At 40.6% G+C, this 25,173-nt stretch overlaps 1 protein-coding gene across 1 annotated transcript in view; it reads right to left on the reverse strand.

Moving 5' to 3' along the window:
* Positions 1–25,173, reverse strand: part of sntb2 (syntrophin, beta 2) — a 39,636-nt gene that overhangs the window by 3,503 nt on the left and 10,960 nt on the right. Inside the window, exons 2-5 of the mRNA XM_080027104.1 lie at positions 9,960–10,176; positions 8,453–8,663; positions 5,708–5,850; positions 3,405–3,592 (exon numbers count right to left, since the gene is read on the reverse strand). Coding sequence (XP_079883230.1) covers positions 3,405–3,592; positions 5,708–5,850; positions 8,453–8,663; positions 9,960–10,176 — 759 coding nt within the window. The remainder of the gene's footprint in view (positions 1–3,404; positions 3,593–5,707; positions 5,851–8,452; positions 8,664–9,959; positions 10,177–25,173) is intronic.

The following is a 25,173-nucleotide window of genomic DNA, read 5'->3' on the forward strand; positions in this document are numbered from 1 at the left end:
TCCTCATAATGTCTTACAGGGATGTAGTTAACTCTGTCTATTAAAGGTGGAGTCAGCGATGCTGGAGAATACTTGTTGTAAAAATCGATTTTGTCAAAGTCAATGAGTATCTCCTCATCTCCTCAGTGCTAATCCAGTGTTAATACACAGCCTATGCTCTGTGAACGGGTATGTAAACAAAGTATATTTCAACAACGGGGCCCACCTAAGTTAGCAACATGCCCATTTTCTTCTTTTTTTGAAAGATATTTTTTGGGCATTTTTATGCTTTATTGATAGTGTAGAGACAGAGTTGAAATGGGGCAGAGAGGGGAGTGACGTGCAGAGAACGACCGCGGGCGGGAATCAAACCCGGGTCTGCTGCTGGGCCCGGCCCGGGGGGGGGACGCCCTACCAACAGAGCTAAGGGCGCCCCCAACATGCCCATTTTCTGAGCCTCGGCTGTGCATTAACACTGTATTTCTTTAAGCACACACATTAACCTTCCTGCCCAACTGTGTTTTTATGTAGCAGCAGGAACCATAAAGACTCTTTCTCTTTACTATTCTACATACTACAGCTGACCATAAAACGTATGTTAGCATGCAGTAGGCACACAATTGGGACATACTTTTACTTATTTATTTTATCTTAACATTGCGCCTTGAACTAGCCTTTTGCTCATACATCCATCTCATCGCTACTTGTTTTCACTCCCAGGCTCCGTCGATGTGATGCCACATACGCTGTGCAGTGGATTGTGGGTCAGAATCACCCCAAAAAAAGGATGCTGATTTCCACTCTAAAAATCACAAAAGGATGTAGTAGGGCATTCGGGTATATTTCAGCATACTGCATTTGACCACATGTATTGGGACGTGCTAAATATTTTTCCGTCATACTCAATAGCAGGGAAGTATGGGGATTGGAACACAGCCTGAAACTTTCCAGTGCTGCCATATTGAGTGAAAACATTCCCCTCTGATGACTGAATCGGCAGACTCCATTTTCATTGTCTGCGCCTTACAGAGCCTGGGCTGCGTATTAACACTGGATTTTTATTAATCGCACACACGGTACAGACAGGTAGTGGATTGTGAGGAGATATTCTCTGATTGTGCAGAAATGTGGTTTTGAGTCCAACTTTGTTTTTTACTTTTTTTTTTTTTATTTACGCGATGCAGGACAAGACAGGTGAAAGACATAACATTAGGTGAGGGACATGACAATTGAAGTGTTCACATTTAAGACAGAACGGACGAGACAAAAACAAGCAGGAGGTCATTGCATATTTTTACATTGTTGTTGACAGGCTGTGTGTGTGTGTGTGTGTGTGTGTGTGCGTATATACATACATATAAACAACAAAATAATAAATAAAAGATAAATCAGTAGGGGAGAGTGGCCTAAGTTGTGCATTTTGGAAGTTGTGCCACCCCTTGTTTCTAGAAAACCGTGGAAGAAATTAGAAATGTGACCACATATTTAAGAAGAGCCATCCATTTGACTCATCCTGTAAAGAAGGGAGACACAAGGAATAAGATATAAGCACATTTAAGCTCAAAAAACTGTGTTTTGCCTTTCAAAGTAAAATTTCCATGATCAAGGTTTTTTGATTATTGTGTCTGAACAATTATAGACAAGTTTGAAAACATTTGACACATGTTTTAGTGCTTTGGTATGCTACATTTTGAGTCTATACAGTTAGCACGATGTCAGCCCTAAACTGCTGCATCATGCTTATTATCCAAAATTCTGGGGATGGGGTGATTTGTGCCAAAGGGCCTGGGTGAGTTATAAGTAAGTAAGTAAGTAAGTAAGTAAGTAAGTAAGTAAGTAAGTAAGTAAGTAAGTAAGTAAGTAAGTAAGTAAGTAAGTAAGTAAGTAAGTAAAATGTATTTATAAAAGCACATTTATGACAGTTTGCACTGTCCAAAGTGCTGTACATAGTGCATTCAGTAGGTAAACAATGAAGGTAAAATAACAATAACCAAAATAAAAGACGTAAAGCCCATACATCCACATAAACACAGATAGTAGTGCAGAGGAAAGATAGTTAATGGGGAGGAAACACCAGGGTGTACATATGGGTTTTGAGCCTTGATTTAAAGGCAGAAATGTAGGGGAATCACATTTGTCAGGTGGCAGTTGGTTCCACAAGCACGGAGCAACTAGTGCAAAGTACATTTCTGAGAGTTGTGCCAGTGGCATGGCTGTATACACTGGTCACCAAAAGAAAGTGATTGTCTACAGTAGCTCAGAAGAGACTGACATCTCCATTCCACTTAACGACACCACTGATGAGAGTTCAGATGGCCAGAAAGATGATGATGGTGACTTTGTCATTGTGAGCTTTGCAGGTAAAACCATTAGATCTGCTAGGCCTTGTTTAAGAAAATTGTCCTTCAATCTTTGTCAACTATTTACTTTATTTACTTTAAATAAACCTTAAATAAGTAATTGTCTAATGGATTTGTCTTGCATTACAGTTTATGAGATATATAGCAATGGCACAATTCACCCCATGGTATTCTCTCCAACCGCACAACTTACACCACACCGGGGGCAAGTTGTGCATCAAGACAACTTTTTTTCAGAAAGCTATATTTCTTCAACAGTTTATTCCAGATCCAAAGTTTTTATTGCCAGGGATGCACAACACCCTGAAATATATGTACATATTTGAGTTGGAGACTTTACTGTCAAGGCCTTACTTTAAAGTCACTTTGAGTGAAAAGTTGCACAACTTAGGCCACTCTCCCCTACTAAGAAATGAATAATCATCATAATAAGAATGTAATGATAAGAATGGCATTTTCGGTTGTTCAAATAGTATTAGTTTCCATCATGGTATTTTAGACTTTTGATCCACAGTTTTGAATGTTGTCATAAGGTAATTAGATAATTGACATTTCTACTTTTTAAAATAGCTGACATGTAAAACCAGTAATTCTCATATTCATATTTTATATCTTAAAGTTCAGTACTTGTGTCAGTGCCTTTATTGATCCAATTGTTTACTTTTTATGTATGGTTGTGCCTCTACAAGATGTTTACATCTTACAAGATGTTTGCTGTAGCCCTGCCAAAGGAGTTTAACGTGAAAGAAGTTAGAGCTTTTATTTTTATTTACAATATTTTCAATAGGTTACAAGGCAAGCTATCTTATATTGTTTAGTTAGGTGCAGTTAAAACATGTTTGTGAAGTTAAATGTGTATATTTAATGTGATTCAATGTTCTCTTATCACAATATGCTAATAAACAACATTGTATAGTTTAACTAATGAACACTCTGGTGTCTTCAGGCTTCAGCAGTATCACACTATACTGTATATCGTGATTAATATCGATATCGATCAACATCGCAAGAATAATCGTGATAATATTTTTTGCCATATCGCCCAGCCCTAAGTCACACACTCACCGATGGAGACCTCTTTGATGAGCTCTGCTGCAGCGTGGGCCCCCTGCACCAGGGCCCGTGTCCATGACGACAGGTCCCAGTGTGTCTCCACCCGGAACACGTGGGACTCAATGCCCCGCCCCGTGCCCGTCCGCGAGGCAAACACCAGCTCTGAACCCTGGGCCGCAGAGCTGCCAGAGTGGACCAGTCTACAAGGAGGAACACAGGACTTAACATTCTGAAAAGACAACCGGCATAGATGATCCAGGCAGAGAAGAAATGGGGTAGAGAGAGGAATGACATTCAGAGAAGGACCTAGGCCGGATTCCTAAAACACAGATCTGCCGCGACCAAGACTGAGCCTACACCACAAGCGCCCTTCTTACCTCTAATAAAGGGTTTAACTATAGCCTGGCCCACCTACCTACTTCCACTCAATTTTAATTTCACTTCAGTAGTCTGGGGCTGCGAATATTCATGCATTCCTGCTAAACCAGATTTCTACCGGTCCAATCAGCTAACAGAGGGAGTGGCTGAGAACGATGACGTCGAGGTTGTGCGCTAGTTTCAGTTGTAGTCAGAGGAAGACAATGGATAAGGATACGAGAGAAGCTATTCAGTCTGTTGTGGCAACGCTGCCGAATATCAAAAAATTAAAGCCGGAGCAAGAACAAGCTTTGCTGAGTTTTGTTGGTTTCTGGCCGGTCCCGGCACAAGACCAAACGCTATGCGATTGGTTGGCAGATCCAATCATTTTAAACTTCAACAGACACCCGCCTCCAAGTGAGTGAACGTTTGTCAGTTGAGCAGTTCCAGACCTTCTCTACAAATGAAATGAAGTATGATGAAATGAAGTATGATGGTAGGACCAGGCTAGTTTAACTAGGCAATCCTTTTATTTTACTTCACAGACCTGTCAAATATAAGATTTGTGTTTTACTGCAGAAAAGATGATGATGGCCTCTGAAATGACCTACAATATTGACTGCTTTTGTAATAAGCTTAAGTCCCTATCTCACTGGGCTGCGACTGTAGCAACAAGTTGTAGACACAAAATTGTGAGAAAATATGCGAATTAGCGACAATTTTCATTTGCAGTCCCACTGAGTTGGTACTCACGACACGTTTGCGAATGTCCTGGCCAAAACCTGCCGGGAGCTTGCATTTATGTCTCGCAAACGTCGCACGAACGGAATGTCAGTTTTTTCTCAAATCAGACGCAATTTAGTTTCATATGCCGCCAAACCCTCGCAAAGTTGTCTCAGACTTCTCGCACTTTCTGACTCGCGGAGACTAAATTGAGAAGGGTTTGCGACGCGTGCGACACACCTGCGACCACTCTGAGACTATTTTGAGAGAACATTTGTTGAGCACATTTTTTGAACATGTTAAAAATTCAAGCGACAGGACTGCGAGGCTCTGCGACTCATGCGAGGAAATTGAGACCCCCGCGAACGTTTCAAGACAGTTTAGAGACTCCCTCGCGAATGCAGTCTCCAACTTGTCGCAAACGGTCGCAGCCCAGTGAGATACGGCCTTTAATTGACCAAATAGAACTGGGAGTTCACATTTGGCTTTTTCTTTATAGGTGGGGTCAGAACCATATTATATACTATCTATGGTCAGAACCCAGCTGGCGTTTCCCCAAAAATAGATCACATAATTGCATGGTGGAACTGGGTGCCAATACATTTAAAAAAAAAGTATTTTTAGTGTTGGCAACTTTCAGGTTACTAACCATGAATTACAGTTTATTTAACATTTGTTGACAATAGATGGAAAGTACTGAACTAAAAAAAAACAAAGGAAACTGTTCCTGGTGTGCTGTTGAATTTTTACTGACAATTGCATCATGGCATAAATACAAACATCTGTACCACGAAGCAAGACATGATAAAAGCCATGTCACTAATATGTTGACAGAGAGCTGTCCTGAGCACAAAGGAAAAGCACCTACAGGAGTAACGTTTGCTCTATTTTATTGTACGGATTCTCATTGGTCCCCCAGCATGACGCAAACTGTTTTAAAGCTGTATTACGTAACTATGCAACAGGAATTGGTGGTCCCCTTATTGACTGCTCTGCTAGTAATACATTTCCGATTTCACATTAATTCCTGAGTGCCTGCGTGATTCTGGTGCGAATTTAGGGGACAGGCAGTAGAGAATGGACATAGTATTTAGACAAGAAGTCTAGTCTAGTCAAAAATGAAGTGGAATGGTTATTGTGAACAAAATGCCACTGAAAAATAATATACAAATAAATAACTTGAAATATCTTACATAGCACAGCTTTACGGTTTGAACAATGTGTGTAGTGTCTACCTTGTGGCAAGCAGTGGGTGTGTGAGCAGGGGCGTGGACCAGGTCTCTCTGCTCCAGGGCACTGATTCAAACAGCAGGATGTCCTTCTCCGTCAGGGCCATGACCAAGGGCTTGTACTGCTGACGCCCACCTTCCAGCTGGAGCTACACCAGAAAGGCAAGAGGACATCTCAGTACTACTGATACATGAAAAAATAAAAAAAATATCCAGAGGACATTTTACCAATGTTAGCATATACAATTCTACAAATTAATTCAACATTCATTTCATTTACAGTGCAAAGCATTTATAAGCTGCTACGATGAACTTTTAAATATTTCTAAAAAAGTCAAATTTTTCATCTGATAATCATAAATGATATGTAACAGCAAACAAGAGCATCAGTGCAAAGAATGCTATTTTTATATAGTTTTCCTTCATGCCTTTTGTTCACCCAGGAACAACAGCTGGAATAGTAAAAACACTTCCGCTTATGTTGCAAGAATGAACACAAACTGAAAGTTCCTCGGAGCACCTTTAAGGCAGCAATATACCCTGTGTTATAATGGGCCATACACTATAACAGGGTATGGGGTAAAGATATGTTGATGTAGTTTGAAGGCATACCAGGTAATTCTGGAGACTTTTTGTTGACAAATCAGGTTGTCAAAATCAGTCTCCTCAAAATCTGCTACCTGTCCGCACTGTGTGTGTGTGCTGAAATACATCTGGTGTTAATGCACAGCCTAGGCTCTGTAAACTGGTGTGTAAACAATGGGAATGTAAACAAAGTGGGCGCCCTCAGGGGGACGCTCTAACCACTACAACACGAGCGCCCCCATATTCACTGATATTTATACAAAAAGTGATTTGTCAACAAAGATTCTTCAGAAAGAGCTAGTATGCCTTTAATGGGGCATACACTACTATGTGGTATATGGGGTACAGGTAATAGTGATGCATTTTGATGGATAATAAACTACTACAAGGTTTGTACACTATGGGCTATAAAGGTATGGAGAGGTATAGTGCTGTAATTACAGTGTCAGATGACTCTTTTAGGCCATCCAGACAGAAAGTGAAGAGTGATAGCATTGTGGTAAACATAGGGCGGTGCGTTTATGTTTGACTCATTGCGTGAAAACATTGATGACATTAAAGCAGACAGCGTCTTGGTGAGTGACACTGTGGTTAGAAGGTGGGCTCCACAGGAAGCAGAGCAATGCAATGGAAAAGCTCTGTTGGTGTTTCCTGTTTGAGCCAGCCTGGTCAAGAGAAACACACACACAGACCTCCATACATTCACCATGGCCTTGAATCAACACTTCATCAACAGATATCATTCAGGCTAACAGTCTTGTTCCTTGGATATGAGCTGACACTAAGCCCTGGTTCACTTCTCAGCAGACATGTTTAAATTTAGGACTACAGCTAATTTGAGAAAAACACAGTCTTCCGGTGTGCCGCTGCAGATGTGACGTGAGGGCAGCAGTGCCAGCACAGTGTCTGAGATGTGGGTGTGTGCAGTGACGTAAGACCAATGAAAAAGGTTCTGTTGCAAGCTAAGCTGAAAAACCACTGACACCATTTCCTTTTGAGAGCAATGTGTTTTTCAACTAGATATTTATCTAAACTTAAATTGCAGTGCACTCCCTTACTAACATCTAAGCCTGTTCTGATACAAGTATTGTTCTTTAACTTGTACCATCATTTAATGACTTCACCAAAACTCATAAAAAATAAATGTTTAGAGCATCCCAAACATATGGATTATGCCTTATTAACAATCTTTATTACATTACATTTTTTAATTTAGGAGAATCTTTGTGCTGGCTTGCCATTCACCAGACAACAGCCACATTCCATTTTGGTGTCTTAAGGTGCGAACACACCGCACTCTGAAGGGAACATTTGTATTTTTTAAAGAAATATTGACACATTTTGGTCAATATGCTTATTTGGTTTCTTGCTAAGAGCTAGATGAGAGGATTGATGTAATTTTTATGTATGCATGTTTAACATAAACCTGATGCTAGCAGAGTTAGCTTAGCTTATTTTAGCACTAAGACTAGAAGCATGGGGAGGGGGGATAGCGAGTCTGGCTCCGTCCAAAGATGTCATTATCAGGAAGTTGCCAGACAACCGGTGGAAAGAGTCCACAAAGTCACTGGTTTTGGCCAAGAAAAAATTCCAGGAAATAACTCCCTGTAAAACCACATCGTTACGAGGTTAAAGCATTTGATTTGTGAGCTTAGAGGGGCCGGTAGGGGAGATTTTAACTTTTGGAAAAAGCAACAAAATCTGGTTCCCTATGTTTTCAGGACTTTGCTAAGCTAGCCTGGTTTCATATTTAGCATTCATAGGCTACATTAGAGTGCTGTTCTAGATTCTAATGTAAAATGTTGCAAAAAAGCTTATAAGTATATTCCTGAAAATGTATGCCTTTAAATGAATAGTTTCTTCTTTATATTTGTGCTAAGCATATACTGGACCTACTGTACATTACTGGATGCTCAGAGATTGTTTGTAATATTATTAATATTATTTTTTTATAGTTTTTCTATCTGTTGTCTTATCATCAATATGTTTGGGGGAAGAAGTTTTAAGCTTCTCCATGTGTGATTTTTTTGTCTCTGTCATTTGGCGTGAGGCTGCAGAGGAACTGATATTTTCAAAGATTAGCAATAAGCCCTTAGCGACTGAAAAGGATTACCACCTGTATAAGATAGCATGCAGCTGTTCATTTAGACAAAGTTAATAAAATACCTGTTCAGCCAACCAGCCGATGTGAATGAGATGGGGGTGTGTGGAGGAGGAGGACGTGGCCCCCAGGTAAGCATTGATGTGGGCCAGGGTCTGTGGCAGCAGGGCGGCTATGTTGGTGTGGACGGCAGTGAACCAGGAGTTGGCAGTGGGGCCGTCTTTACAGCGCAGCACCACAGTGTGCTGGCCGTCAGGAGAGTGCAGCTCCAGCAGTCTGGATGGGACAAAGACAGTGTTAGCAACTGAACCAATACACACGCGCTGGAAAATAACGTTTTAAATCATCAAGGTCATAGTTGTATTTGGGATTTTAAGTTAAGTTAAGTTATTAGTCAATGGTTACATTGAAATTTGTCTTTCCGCATATCCCCTCTCAAGTTACCACACTCCAGAGGGGGTCAGAGCGTAGGGTCAGCTGTAGTACAGCGCCCCTGGAGCAGTTTTTTGGGGTTAAGTGTCTTGCTCAAGGACACAATGGTAGAGATGGTGGGCACCGTAGACGTAATACCAGCCATTTCTAGTCTTACAACTAACACCCTCCTGTCCGGTGCTGGGGATCGAACCAGCGACTGGTCGGCCACCTTTCCTCTAGGCCATCCTACCACCCTAATAGAAATGGTGGGTGTTTTTTTTTTCAGTGACAAAAAGAAGTGAAACTAACTGCTTTAATGGATTGACATAATGAGCAATTTCATATGACCCAACTGTTTTAGCAAAGTTTGCAATGGCCGTTTAATTAAAGGTTTAAGGTGGGTGGGAAAAATTCACCAATTCTGGAGAATGCTTGGTGTCAAAATCAGTGAATATCTCCACGTGAACTGCTACCAGTCCGTGCTGTTTGTGCAGGGAAAAGAGCTAATTAAAAATCACAGCCTAGGCTCTGCAAACTAGCATGTTGCTAGCTACAGTGGGCCCCCTTTGTTAACATATTGTTTACATACCAGTTAACAGAGCCTAGGCTGTATAATAACACACACAGTACGGACAGGTAGCATTTCTCGAGGAGAAATCCACTGATTTTAACTAAATTGATTTTGACAAATATTGTTCTCCATAATGGCTGACTCCACCTTTAATGTCCTCTATCACACAGTGATTGTCATCACATTTCTTGTTGGCTTGTTGTTCATATGTGTTACTTGATCTTAGTTAATTCATTTTTTATCTATTTAACATCCACGTTCACAGAGAACATCTTTCGTCACATTCATCATCTCCTTACAAACAAAACATTCCAATCTATAACCACACACACACACAATCAACAACACCTAAACTCCCACACACTCAGCAATGTCTCACACACACACACACACACACACACACACACACACACACACACACACACACACACACACACACACACACACACACACACACACACACACACACACACACACACACACACACACACACACACACACACACACACACACACACACACACACACACACACACACACACACACACACACACACACACAGAGCGTGGAGTGTCCCGTATACTGTACCTGTTCTCTAGATCTGGCATGGTGAGGTTCCTGCTGATCAGACACATCTTCAGACTGATGACCTTCCTGTCTTTGGAGGAGGAGCTGTGGTGTTTGGGTGAACCTGAGTCCTCACTGCCGCTGTAGCTGGGAGACTGAGGCCGCACACCGTCCCAGGGCAGGTCAGCCACCAGAGACGGCTTCTTAAAGAGCGGGGAGACTTCACGGATGTATTTGACTGTGGAGGGACACATAAGAAGAACCTTATCAAGGGATTTACATCTCAAATACAAGGCCAATACAAGGGGATCTTCATGTAAAACATGTATTTCTTTTTAAAGGATTCTGGGGTGTAGATGTTTAACAACCTTTTGATTAAAACTCGGGCGTCAAGTGACTGAAAAATGAATCAAATGAATTACAGGCTCTGTGATTAACTCATCTAAATGAATCGCATACTTATATGACACTTTTTTGCCTGTTTATAAACAGCTGTATAGCCTACAGTTTGTTTCTCTCTCTCTCGCTCTCTCTGCCTGTGTAGCACATAGAAACATGAAATAAAATACATTTAAAAGTTAAGGTTCACAGGTTTTATTTAAACATGCTCCCTTAGCGCTTACAAACCAACAAATATTTCTAAAAATCGTCAAAATTAGATGAATTAGAAAATTATTAAATATTGTTAATAAATAGATGCAATGTGTTGTGTGATTTTCGTCAATAGTCTAAAGTAGACCTTGATTCTGTGCACCAAACGCCACTAACCATTCTGTCGCCGACATAGCTGGCGTATTTTTTTTATTATTTTGTTTTATTTATTTATTTTTTGATTGACATGATTTTCGGCAAACCACACAACTTTTGGGTGGTCACGTGGTCTTAAAAAAAATCAGCAAAACCCACCTCATGTGTATTTGAACCAATGACAGTGCATTCTATGCTGGGAATGCCATGAAAATTAGATAAAGTAATAATGCTGCGCGACGCAGCATCAGGCAGGAGAGCCAATGTGGCATCGCGCAGCAGCCGTCATCAATGGGTTAAGAGCATATATGACCAATGTAATTTGCTTCACTAACTCCTGCTAGCAAAAGCTAGCCCTTTTGCAGTTAAATGATGCTCTATATTTTGAAGCTAGCTAGCTGCTGTGCTAGTCTGCTGTTTGGTTGCTGGGCAGATGGCGTACAGTGGCTTTATCTTTCCAGTGCTCCACCTTGGAAGCCCATCTGTTCAAATCAAATCAGATGGATTTCTATATAGCCCAATATCACTAATAGACATTTGCCTCATTCTGGGCTTTACATTCTGTCTATCCTTTGCAGCTTTGTTGTCGTGAACAAGTGAGGGCCGTGAAACCAAACAATGAACAATACACTCTGGGTGATTCCTTCCATTACATAAAGTCATTTCAAAAGACGACAAATGATAAATTGATAATCGGACACAAATTTCAATTTTGGAGCGCTGCAAAAGAATGAGTTTGACAGTGCAGCAAGGTTTCTAAGTGTTTAGCACTTATAATTGAATCACTTATGGCTCTGATGACTCCCTAAAATGCTCCATAGTCCTTTCCTGGCCATGTCTTTGCGTAGAGAGCGCAGAAAAAGCCACAAATAATATTCTTAAAGAGTTACTGTGTAGCATCGATCCTCCTCTCTACTGGCCAAATAAGAATTAAATATGTTACAAATATGAGAGATCCACTGATACTCCTTTTAATCATGAAAATAGAATAAACACATCTGCAGGCTGTAGTTCGTCAGAGTCAAGCAAACATAGACAGTCCCTGCGTTCCAATACCCATACTTCCATACTATTTAGTATGCCAGAAAAAGATTTAGGATTTCCCAATACATGCATGTCATCTGTAGTATGCCAAAAATACTTAGATGCGCCACACTAACTCCAATAGCATTTTGCAGTATTCATCTTTATTCTTGACATTTCTCGACATAATGAAAAAAAATCTTCCTTAACTGATTTTTTTCTCTCCCGTGGCCCTAATATTCTTCTGTACTTTAGTGTAGTAAAAATTAAAAGTATGTGAATTGGAACGCAGGGTGAGCCAAAGCAAGACATCTCAAGCGAATAGTGTTGATAGCTCAACCATCTGTGGGATTTCAACCAATAACACCCGATGGCTCAGGATACATGGTGCGGCCAGCCATAAAACCAAGCCATAAGGAACCACTCTGGGGATGTTTTCTAAAAGAAGTTGGCATTTAATCTACACTTAAATACACGGTTCTGGCTCAGTAAAGGGTGTAGACTTGTTCTAAAAGAATGACTGGAGAAAAGCTGTGGTTTGATTCTCTCAATAAAACGCAGCATGGAAAATAGACTGTGTCCTGTGTTGGTGGAAAGTTAAAAGTTTTATTCACACCTTATTATTCATACGGCAAGTTATTCAAATGGTAAGGGTCAACTGATGGTTATGCCTGCCAAGAGATTTCTGGGAATGCATACAAGCTACCTTCCAAGCACGTCTTAAAAGGACATTGTGGCCCGCCAAATTATCTTAGGGAAACAACAGTTGACTTGGCGGTACAGCTGTGAGCTTGGCAGAATGACTTCTTGCGTCGGTGTGACATGGATTTACTTTCACCAAATTTGGTCCGGCGGCCTCATGCAACCCCCAGCTATCACTGCTACACAGTCACGTTGTAGACTCACTCCTGCACTCTCTCTCATCCTACCTCGCACACGCCCATTTCATCTTCTCAATGTATCGTCTGAAGGATTGTGCTCATGGCCCATTTGTGTGCACAATAAGTGTGAGTATGAGAAATGAAAGAGTGTCTGGCGTGTGTGTGTGTGTGTGTGTGTGTGTGTGTGTGTGTGTGTGTGTGTGTGTGTGTTGGACCAGTGAGTCGGTCTGCTCTGTATGAAATCTGAGACAAGACTCTCAAGGAGGTGAGGTCATTCTTGAATTTAGACTGAGATATTAGGTGCGTGAAGGTGTGCGTTTGCGTTTGGGTGTGTGTGCGTGTGTGTGTGTACACCAGACCTAGAGAATAACATTGGTGCAAGAGTACCTGAGAACCATACTCAGGTAAGTGTAGAGATACCTTTTTAGAAATATTACTCAGTTACAAGTTACAAGTCACCTATTACAATAGCAGTTGAGTAAAAGTACAAAAGTAACTGATTGTATCAAGTGTGTTTGTCTCTTGTGGAATGCGGGCTCAAATATGCAACATTAAAAGTCCTACATTGAAAACATTACCAATGTGTGTGTGTAAGTCAAATCAGGAAAATGTATTAAAAGTATTTATTCATTTATTTCCATTCATAGATTGATTGTTCGCTTGGTAAATAATGATATGTGTATGGAACCAAGAATCACGATACACGGAGCCACGATCTCACATCGTAGTGTGAGAAGGCAAAAGGCATTTCTTTATAATTTTCTTTTATTTATTTTTAAAAATGTTAGGCTCTAAGTTTTTGATAAATGGTTTGGTGAAGGAAACTGAAGCTGTTAAGTGTTTATTTATTTTCTAACTTGATTTTTGGTTTACAGCACAGTTCAATATTTCTTTATTTTTCAATATTATTTTGTTATAGAGAAGAGAGAAATGTTATATCTTTAGTTATTCATTTATTCATGTTGCTTATATTGTTATTTGTGTTAATATCTGTTCAGGTTATTTGTTATCAAATCTTACATTAAGTTAAATGTTATCATAAATGTTATGTTATTTCAAATTTCACAAATCGTTTTATGTATCGAATCGTGTGTCAAAAACAATCGTGAAACAAATGGAATGCTCAGTTTGTGTATGGTTACAGCCCTATTGGTAAATATGTCAATGAATAAAAAGAAAAGCAGCAGATCCTTAAAATTTGAGAAGCTGGAACCAAGACATTGTTGGCCTATTCCTATTAAAAAACACTATTTTCAAAATAGTGAATAAAAAATGTATCTTTGTCAGTTAAGTAATCGATTAATCCACTTCTGTTTCAAGTCTGCTTGTAGGCCTACACAGTGTCGGGTAGTATACAATATGTTATCAGATACATGTATTGGGAGTAAAAGGTTGAATATGTCCCACTGAATTGTAATAAAGTAGAAGTCCCTGCAGGCTTGTGTGTACATTACGCTGTGAGTCATAGTGTATAGGGCGGGGTTGCTAGTAATCCCTGGATACCATCCCAAGACGCAGAGCCTCAGTCCACTGGCCCTCCTACAACACCGCCCATACCAACCAGGTCTGGGATACTTTCTGCAAATCTTTAGCCTCATAGCATAATTGCCTAAATGATATTTACTCTACTCTACTTTTACTTTTACTTTACATCTACTCTATTCTACATCTACTCTACTCTACTCTACATCTACTTTACCCTACTCTAGAACCCTTAAAATATGACTTAGGCAATTATGCTGTTAGGCTAACGAAAACTAGATGTTTAGTAGAGTAGATGTAGAATAGAGTAGATGTAGAGTAAAAGTAGAGTAGAGTAAATATGATTTAGGCAATTATGCTATGAGGCTAACGAAATGTAAGTGGTTTGCACATGTAAGTGAGTGTAAGAGCATTCCTGATTAATGCCCATGTTTACGTCTGAGCCTGGACGGGCATATGGAAGAGGACGTCTCATTTTCAGCCTAATAATCAGATTTGGTGCAGAGCTCCAGTATGTTTCCGTCCGCAGACCAAGGGGCTCTCTGTGGTTGGACATGGTTTGTTCTTTTTTCAAATAGTAGACTAACCGCTCGCTGTAACTGTGGTTATCGGTGTCATCCAGTCATCTGTTAGCAGTTAAAAGTGATTCACACTAGCATTTATAATTCTGCTTATAACATAGCTATCAATAACACTATAGCTACTTTCATTATTATGATCGGACTGAATAAAAAACTGGTATCAAATGTGACTATTGCCCAAAATCATAATTTGGTACATACAGCCCCGGAAAAAATTAAGTGACCAGTCTGGATCTTTCTTAAATCTTTATCTCTACATTACTTTTACTTCTAAATGACAATATTTTTATTGTGAATTTGGTAGAAATGTTGTCATTAGTTTATATTATAAAACCAAAATGTTCATTTCACTCAATCATATGCCTCTAAAAAGTCAAATGAGAGACAATGAACATTTGGAGTGGTCTCTTAATTTTTTCCGGAGCTGTATAATAAAGAGAGGGGGGGGGCTGGAATGTAATCCCCCAAATCAACAATGTTGCACAAATGCATCCATTTAAACTTTGGTCCTTTCAGTATGGACGTTTTCAGAGGGTGAACATTTCCAGGGTTTAACACGTTGGAAAAGGAATCCAACTAGAGATATCGGGAAGTTAACTGGGCACGTCTCAACCTGAATGTAAAAATTTAGAAAGATGCTAAATTCAATTTCCTCAACATAGCAATGGGGGTGGGGGGGGGGGGTAGAACAACTTGATGAAACAGCAACAATCTGGTATACAGAGTAAAAGGTAAAGGAGCCTAATCCAAATATATCTTTGGCTACTTTAACTCAAGCTAAACTGATATGAGAATGATACACAGAAGGTCTTAATTTTATATGTGTAAATGTGTTCATGTTTTACAGAACAAGCCTTTTAATCATTGGGACATGAAAAGAGGATATGGGAGCAACTCAGTTCCCAGCCAGGGAGTTTCACAATGATGGCATTTCTCAGTAAAGGGGAAAGTGCAAACACTGGTTTATCAGCAGGTTATTATCATCATTATGAGTATAGAAACTGACAAGCTTCACGAGAAAAGGCATGCCCACAAATTTCAGGGTAAGAATTCCTAAACAAGAAACTCCCCTTATATGCAATACAGAATCCCTTAAATATATCATCTATCCTCGTCCCAATAACCTTTGAAAAAAGTGCTTTTGCATATTTATAAAAACTATTTTTTTGCATTGTTTTAACTCTAGCTACAAGCAATTTCACAAATTCACCCCACAGATTGTTATGCACATACGTTTAAGAGTTGTACTGACAAAAAAATTGTCAGTACAACTATTCTGACTCTAAAATTATACCAGACCTGCCTTACCATAAACGACGATTCATCTTTGGGGGGGTAAGCTAAGATCTGTATGCACGTCTGACATTATTTATAAATGCATGCTTATTTAGGGAAGACTCTGGAATTATGCAAGTTTTTTGATTATGTATAGGGGAGAACGGGGGAATGTGAGCCATCGGGTAATGTGAGACACCCCCTGTATCTAGGCAATGGAACACATTTTTGGTCATGTGAGATATATTTTTTCAAGCCCCTCTCATTTCCCCTTGGCCATGAAAGGGAGGACCTCATGGTGATGTTGTAAGCATGTTTTTTCACAAAAATTTATTTTTTGCATGTAAAAGTAAATTTTCTTGCTGTCAACTTAATCTATTGTTGTGCTAAAGCAAATTGATTCAGGTAGAAAAACTTATATCATACATGTTGAACTACCAACATATGAAACCATGTAATGATGCTAACTGAAATTGTGGCAGTGGGGTAAAGTGAGACAAATGCTGTAGGGTAAAGTGAGACTGTAGCCCCTTTTACACAGCCAGTGAAAGCCGGGAATATGCCGGCCTTTCGGCCCTCCGCCCTGCTGTATAAATGCGACAGTTGCGGAACGAGGGAAGAAAGGTGCGAGAGATTGTTCCGGGAATTTTACTACCTCGGGGGGTAGTAAGATTCCCGACACAATCAGTTCCGCCTCTCTGTTTAAATGCTCCAGCTTGTTGTTGCGGAACAGGGAGGCGTTTGACGTTCCATAGTCTATGTTCTAAACATGCGACCATGTTAGCAGTTGAAGGACGTGTGTTTAACATTAATCACGGCGGCCTGATGTCCCGTAAAAATCACCAAATAAAAGGAACGGTGTATAATCTAGCTGATCATAAGGTCCGTTGCTCAATCCAAACCCCCGCGCTTCATTTTGCAGAGTGTATGAGTCTATTTCTGCCCAGGAGAAGTTGTACAATGGGAAAGCTAGGCTAGGCTAAGTAAGGGATAAAGTATAGCGAACGGGTCACTTGCTAGAAATAAAGACCGACAAGCTGAAGCAGAAGCCCGACGCGCAGCGGAGGGCTCTTGTTCAGCTTGAATGTCGACCTAGTAACGGGGGAATAGTCTGCTCGCCCCGCTAGACTGTCTGCTTCAGCTGACTGAAGGCTCCGGCTCAGCTGTTAGCCACAGAGCTACTGTTTTGCTAACACATTCCGCCGCCGCTATTATTATCCTATGTCTGAGTGTATATCCACACTTCATTTCTGTCTACAGTAACGTGACTTCACACACTGTATGTATGTGTATGTTTATGTCTGATTGGCAGATCTCTGCCCTCACAAAGAGACTCGCTTACAACCAACCTGTCACACACACACACACACACACACACACACACACACACAGAGGTGAAGCGGTCGGATTGATTTAGTCAGTTTGGTTAACTGTCCCAGTGATGTTGGACTCAGCGCGTAGCGAGATCAACTGGCACATCATGGGGACAGTAAAATACGGCCCTCTTACTGCAAGCTCCAGCACTTCTGCTCTCAATTCACCGGCCAGTGTTGTTGTAAAGCAGCTGACCGGCGCGGCGCTAAATGTTTACGTCACACCTGACGCTGTTCACAAGCACCTCTTTCATTCCGGAGCGCTGTGTAAAAGGGACTACTGATGCGCCAGCAGGCCGGCATTGCTTGGTTCTGTGTAAATAACACAGAAGCAAGCAAAGCCGGCATTTTGGAGTGATGTTGTTCCGTCAATATGCCGCAATCTCTGTGTAAAAGGGGCTAGTGTCTGTGCCCTCTTTTAATGAATCCATTATATTTGAGGTAGCAAGGAGACTAGTTTGAATAAGACAAAAGACAATGTGGGCTGGAGGTGGGGGTTGATCGTTGAAGGGGTGTCAGCAAGGGCATGGTTTGGCACGTGTGTATGTGGGGGACAGGAGAGTGACCTTTAACATCAATAGACTCTAAGTAATATGTCTTTATTCAATGAATGATCCCAAAAAAACAAATGCAGAAAAATATTAATCAAAGACTCAAAAAAGATGGAAAATGACAGCTGGGTCTAGTCCTGTGTTCTGAGTCCCAGGCTGTTCTAGCTGGTTCTGATTGTTCTTTGCTCTGATCCCCAGACACTCGCTGGCTCTAAGGATCCTGTGTTCTGACCCCCAGACTGTGTTTTAATCTAACTGGTTATATCTGTCATTTGAATGTTAATTATTGAATGAATTATATGGTGTATTTGATCAATTAATTGACCAGACCCCATGATTCTGTTACTAGTCTGACATTAGTTTTGGAATATGTGGTTTTCAATCTATCTAGGGTTCTAACTGTTACAACATGTGTTGTTATGGTAGTTTCAGAGTGGAGAAAGTAAGTGGATCAGTTTACCCCCTTGATTTCTCTGGTCTGTCTCAGTTTACCCCACAGCTGGGGTAAACTGAGACACAAGACAACTTTTTTTTAAACAATCATATTTTCACTGCCCTTTGTCATGAATAAATTCTGCTATTGCCCTTTTCTAGGAAACATCTTGAATTAATGGGAAATGTGTAAATTTAACTGATAAATCATTTTAGCTCCCTTAGAGGGGAGCAAATTACCCCGTTCTCCCCTAATTAGGTTAATGTCATATTTTCTTTCTTCATATTTTGATGTCAGATAACTGAAGAACCACAACCACGTTTGAATCTATCTTGGTTGTTGCTGCAGTGAGGCTTATCACAGCTCTGTTGTGCAATGTGTTGGCAGTGTGGACCACTGCACATCTGCTACTATTCATTTCCTTAGATTTTTTCTGGTCTCAATGAAAGGGCTGAGAGCAGTTACACACTTTGATGTGGCTACAGAAATCAAATCAATAGTAGTGATGTAGCAATGACAATAGTTGGGGGGGGGGGCTGATGTTTAAAAGCTATAACATTAACCATGTTCCCTCTATAGGAATGGGTGAAATAGTAATAACTCCATCAATTAGTATTTTAGTTTTTGCACAATGCGTGTGATGCCTAAGAAGGTCAGTTCTAGTAGAAAGAAAAAAAGCTGGGCACATTAGCCGTCTTGACTGTGTGATGTAAACTGTGCACATCATTCACAGTGTACAGGGCTGTCATGACTCCAGGTGCCTCCTGGCTCCAGATGGGTTGCCTGCTCTGACTATAACACAAGGTTCAAAGTTCAAGGTTTTTTATTAATGTCCCATGAGGGCAAATGAGTTCACAGCTAGTGTAGTGGCTAAAAACTAAAAACACACGACAGTACAAGACAACAATGGACACAAAACACAACAGTATGTACACAAACCTGGGGAGTCATAAAGTGCTTAAGAATAAAGTGCCTGCATGAAGTGCTATGTGCCATCAGCAGCATCATCATCAATGAAAGCAGCATTTAAAGGGCAGTGTGCCGTCAACAACATCGTCATCAACAACAACAACAGCATCAGCGGGCCACGTTGGGGATTGAGTCTTGCTGTTTGGCAAAACTCACCCGAGACACAACAACTAACAGTCATATCTAGAAGGACAGACTGAGAGAAAGACGGCACACTGATCTTGGCTCTAGCTTTTGTGATGGTTGAGTTTGAGAACAGTATGCTTACTCCACTAACAACAAACACTAACACAGCTGCTCTGTAACTGATTATTAAACTGGATGTTTCTCTCCATGCTACATTTGGGTCCATTATTAGATACTAACAATACATAGCACTGTGGGATAAACTTGTTTTTTTGAATATGCATATCTTAAGCCTCATAGCATAATTGCCTAAATCATATTTACTATACCCTACTTTTACTCTACATCTACTCTATTCTACATCTACTCTACATCCACTTTACTCTACTCTATAACCCTTAAAATATGACTTAGGCAATTATGCGATTAAGCTAACGATATGCACAACAGTGACAGCCTAGTAAGCTGTACCGGTTCTATAATTCTTCTTGTGAGAATATATGAAACACTAGCAGATTTTCAAAGGCTTGGTTTGCCGCAGGATCATTCCATCAAACATATTCCTCTGGTTTATCCTCCTAGAAACTAAGAACTCTTCAGCGTCACTGTCTGTGACGCTGAAGAGTTCTTATTACAGATGTACTGTGTTCTTTTAGACAGTCTTCCCTTCTCTCCCTCGCTGTTAAATGAAGACATAAATCCTGTCAGGCCCACTGTCACTCAGCTCCCCTTTTTAGCCTAATTAGGCCAGAACACAGAGGACTTGCTACTTGCTACCTCATCCTATACAGTATGTGTGCGCTCACACTTTTTGCCTCAGCATGCATCTACGTACCTTAGTGTGTGTGTGTGTGTGTGTGTGTGTGTGTGTGTGTGTGTGTGTGTGTGTGTGTGTGTCTGTGTGTGTGTGTGTCTGTGTGGGGGGGGATGAGAACAGACAGAAGAGAAAATAAAAAGGAGAGCAAGAAGAATATGTAGAAGAGGAGGAATGAAGAAGGCCAAATAAGTCTGACTCAACACATATTTGACTGTGGCGTTAGTTGTGGCTAACCCAAACACACACACACACACAAACAAACACACTTCTATCTTTGTGAGGACACTCGTTGACATAATGCATTCCCTAGCCCCTTACCCTAACCTTAACATCAGACCTTAATGCCCAACCCTCACAATAACCCTGACCTAAACCTAATTCTAACCAGAACCTTAAACCCTCAAAAAGGTCTTTAAACAAGTGAGGACCATAGAAAAAGTAAAAAGTAAAATCTCATGGTATGGCCGTAATAACGACAAAATAATAGCTTACAGAGCAACGAGTCAGTCAGCTTTATTTCCCCCCAAAAAAACTGCCCAGAAATTCCCCTGCGGTTTTGTCCTGCTGCTTCTCTCTCCTCATTCTCCTTTTCTCTCATTCCTCTGTCATCCCTCCCTCCATCTACAGTCGTCAATCTCTCACCTCACTGCTGCCCCCCCCTTCCCACTTGCTCACTTTCTCTATCTTCTCCTCCGTTCCCACACCTCTCATGAAGCCCTATCTCTCTCTCTACCTCTGTCTTTCCCTCCTTCATTTTGTCCGCTCCCTCTCCTTCCCCCCCCCCCCCCCTTTAAGTCTGTTTGCCAGCAATCTAATGAGAACAATGTGTCAGAATGCAGCGAGAGAGAATTCCCAATAGAGAGAGAGAGCGCATTTCTGTGTGTGTGCGCCTGTGTGCATGTGTGTGTGCGGTGGGATAGATGTTCTCATGGGGTTCATTCCCTTGTACAGATGTGCAGAAACATGTACAATAACATTCACTTACTTACTCACTTGTCATATATAGTATATAGTTATTATGACCCACTGCATGATTTAAAAGCTGCCATTATATTTAAACCACTTATTTACAGTTCTTATTTAACAAGGATGTTCATATTACTACTCTAGCCTAAACAATGTTATACTCCTGCTCACTTCATGGGTTTACAATAGAGCAGACACAATAAGTCTGTTGTTGTTTTTATATATTTTTTTTCATATAGAACTATTAATCTGTCAAACAAAAGACATCTGAAATACAGATACAAATACAATGCAGGCCTACCTTTGACTCCATATCACTTGGGATGATGTAATGAGATATCCTCAGTATGAATTGGACTCGTATACAAATCAAGAGACAACCTTGATCTGAGTGGTGATCATTTGAAGTCATTGGCAGTCTAATGCCATTGTAGACAAACTGTATGTCACTCATACACAGATCACAAGACAAAACATGTCCCTTGATCCTTCTAACCCAGAATGTGTGTGTCCCAAATTTCTACAAAAACATAAAGCCGATTATTATGGATGAAAATAATCCCATTCTGTACTGTAGTGAAAGATTGAAAGTCAAAGATTACACATGTCTGCTGGTTATCCACAGTCCACAAAGCTGGACTCTCTCCGCTGTGTAAACAGGCTGATTGGGTCGTATAATATTCTAATTATATTATGAATAATAATGCATAAAGCAGAATGTCTCTGTCAACTAGTAACACCACAAAAAACTACAAACTCTGGTACATAGTTTGACATTTGATCATTAATAAAAAAATAAAATAAATGACTAAAATAATGCATAACCGCCATTTAATGCACACCACAAATATATATAAAAATATGGGCATTCATTAGCGATACAAGTGATATCAATTTATATTTCTTTTTAGATTTGTTTCCTTATTAAGTTACCCTTGTATTTATTCTCCAATTTATTTACTTTCGCATTACATTTTTTTGTGTTGCAATGTATCTATTTATGTATTCATGTTATGATGTATTTATCAATGTATTTAAAGTAGCCATGAAGAGCTTTCCGTTTTTTTTTTATTCTAGCGGCCACCTTGGACAAAAGCAGTAGTTTTTTCCGACACCAGCAATGAGCCATGGTATTAATGCATGTCTATGTCAGATTAATAATGCTAATATGACCATGGTGAAGCAAAGTAAACTTTGATTTAGAACCGTTAGTATGTCCCGGTCTGCCTGCCGTTCATTCTTTTTCCTTTTCACTGATGGTCTTGTTTGCTGTTACATCAGAGGAAGAACGGGACCTATTGTATGTTTCATAAACATTCAAAGTTACGTGAAGAAGTTTTTAATTGCTAAATACAGATACAAAAGCTAACTGTTCTGGCATCAGCGCAACTCATTTAATCACTTGAATTCCAATTTACCTTGACAGCTAAGTAATACCAGAAACATGTGCAGATGGACAGCCAAGGCAGAGGAAGTTGATGCCTAGCCGGTTGTGACTGTGCCTGGCCTATAGCAGACTAGTGCAGCCTCCTGCTGTGTGTGGCAGACCTGAGCCCAGTGAGGACAGATACACCACACAGTCAACCCTGTCGCTCCACTGAGTGTTGGCCTCGGAACAAAAGGAAAAAAGGAACTGTTCTCCGTCAGGCCTGTCCCTGTTTCATCAATAGCCTCAGTGTCTGGTATGCGCTGTTTTTATCCCTCCAATTACCGGCACACAAAGGGGCTCCTTCCACCCTACCAGCAGGCTTAACCCAATGGGACACGAGGGGGCTAGCTAGCTAGCTAGCTGCAGCAAGCTTCTACTAATCATCTGGACATATGGGGATGTTATGTGTATCAGCATGGCATGGCATGTTGTGTTAATGGGGCTAGAACTGTCACTTTAAAAGGAGAACTCCCTCGTGTTTTTGCTATGGCCTTGAAGAGTGCAGATAACCTTTATAAAGCAACACACTTAAAGGCCTACTTCACCAGTTGGAATATGAAGGTGTATTGAACTCGGAGATCCTATGAAGTATAAATGTGCAATTTTTTTTAAAATCGGATCATCCTAGCCTGAGAAAAGGCAGAAAGAGTGTTTTATGGTCTCACTGTCTAACCCTACAAGAGAAATGTAGGGTTAGACAGTGAGACCATAAAACACTCTTTCTGCCTTTTCTCAGGCTAGGATGATCCGATTTCAATTTTTTTTGCACATTTATACTTCATAGGATCTCCGAGTTTAATACACCTTCATATTCCAACTGGTGAAGTAGGCTTTTAAGCATTAAGCGAAAAACTGTTTTTCGGCTGACCCCCTCTGAAATTGTATTTTTTTTTTCAAATGACAGCGCTGACAGCCATCTCCATAAGATAACACACTAACTATGCACAAGTACCTCATACAACCTTTAGACTTAAGAAATACTGAAGCAACCCTTCACCTCTGAGAGGGGGCATCAATAGAACTGCACACATGCCAGCAAACATCCAAGAAAAAGTTCATTTCTATAAATGACGAAGGGATTTTTCTTTTATTAATACTATGTAATGTGAAACCATTTCCTTTGTTGCCTCTTGTTTCATTTTTTTAACGTTTCAGTGACAGCAAAAACCGAATGAGACCGATCACTGCACATTAATCTGGAAACCAAACTGGATTCTAGTAAAAAGCTCACAGGGTCTGAAGAAATCAGATCTAAACTTGGTCTCAGTATTACACTTATGCTGCGTTCCAGACAAGTCGGATGTGGAGTCTTTAGAATGGACTGGATATCTGAATGTCACTTAAACAACAATCCAGTGCAACTGGTGCTTGACAAGATCATCTACAGTATATTGGATCAAAACCAATAGGATTGAATCACCCTGTTATGTCCTAGATTACAGTAACAATCCTAAATAAAATAAGGACTTTCTCTAGCCAATCTTTGTCCTGCGTGTCCCGCATGATTGAGTAGCAGCAAGTTTGTTTTGGGGAATTTCAAAATCTCAACGTTTAATTTTTAGTCCGCTTCATTGGATATTTATAACAGTGATAGTAACATTTGGGCCAAAAGTGAACACTTTTGAGGCAACATGCTGCTTATAATAATGAAATGGTTCCGTAACATAACAAGACTCTTCTCTTTCTCTGCGTTCCAATCCCCATACTTCCATACTATTTAGTATGCCAGAAAAAGATTGAGGATGCCCCAACACATGCACGCCAATTGTAGTATACATAAATGCCCCACTAACTCCAATAGCATTTTGGAGTATTCTACTTTATTATTATTGTTTAACGATTATTTTTTGGCATTTTCAAGCTTTATTGAATAGTACAGTGTTGAAATGGGGAGAGAGAGGGGGGATGACCTGCAGTAAAGGTCCACGGGACGGATTTGAACCCACGACCACTGCAACGAAGGCCAGAGCCAATATGCTACGCGCTCTATCCACTACGCCACAGGAGCGCCCCATTCTACTTTATTCTTGACATTTCTCGACATAATGAAAGAAAAATCTTCCTTATCTGATTTTGTTTCTCTCCTGTGGCCCTAATACTCTTTTGTACTTTAGAATGTAGTGTAGTAAAAAGAAAAAGTATGTGATTTGGAACACAGGGCTATTGCATCCATCCTCTCATTCCCAGATAGGCTTCTCTTCTCTCTCTCTCTCCCTCTCTCTCTCTCTCTCTCTCGTCCAGCCATCAAATTGAGCCAAAGTGTGTTGCAAGCGTGGAGCAGCAGCCAGCAGCACACTCACCCATCCAGGCTGTAGCTGCCTGGCGTTGACCTTTGCCCTACATACACACATGCAGAGCGGAGGTGAGGAATGTGGGGGCACCTATAGGCTAATGAGAGAATATCTGGGATGTTTATGTACTGTTTACACGGCACGGTCTGGAAACGTCTGGTCTGACTTCACTGTGTCTTCTCAGTGCGGTGGGAGAAGCAGCACAGGCCAAACTGACTGACTGACAAACAGTGACAGGCAGCTGACACATTCTCCCCCCTGCCCCCCCCCATGTGTCTGGAACCGTGGCAG

Source organism: Ammodytes marinus (assembly GCF_949987685.1).
Source record: "Ammodytes marinus genome assembly, chromosome: 5".
NCBI lineage: Eukaryota > Metazoa > Chordata > Actinopteri > Uranoscopiformes > Ammodytidae > Ammodytes > Ammodytes marinus.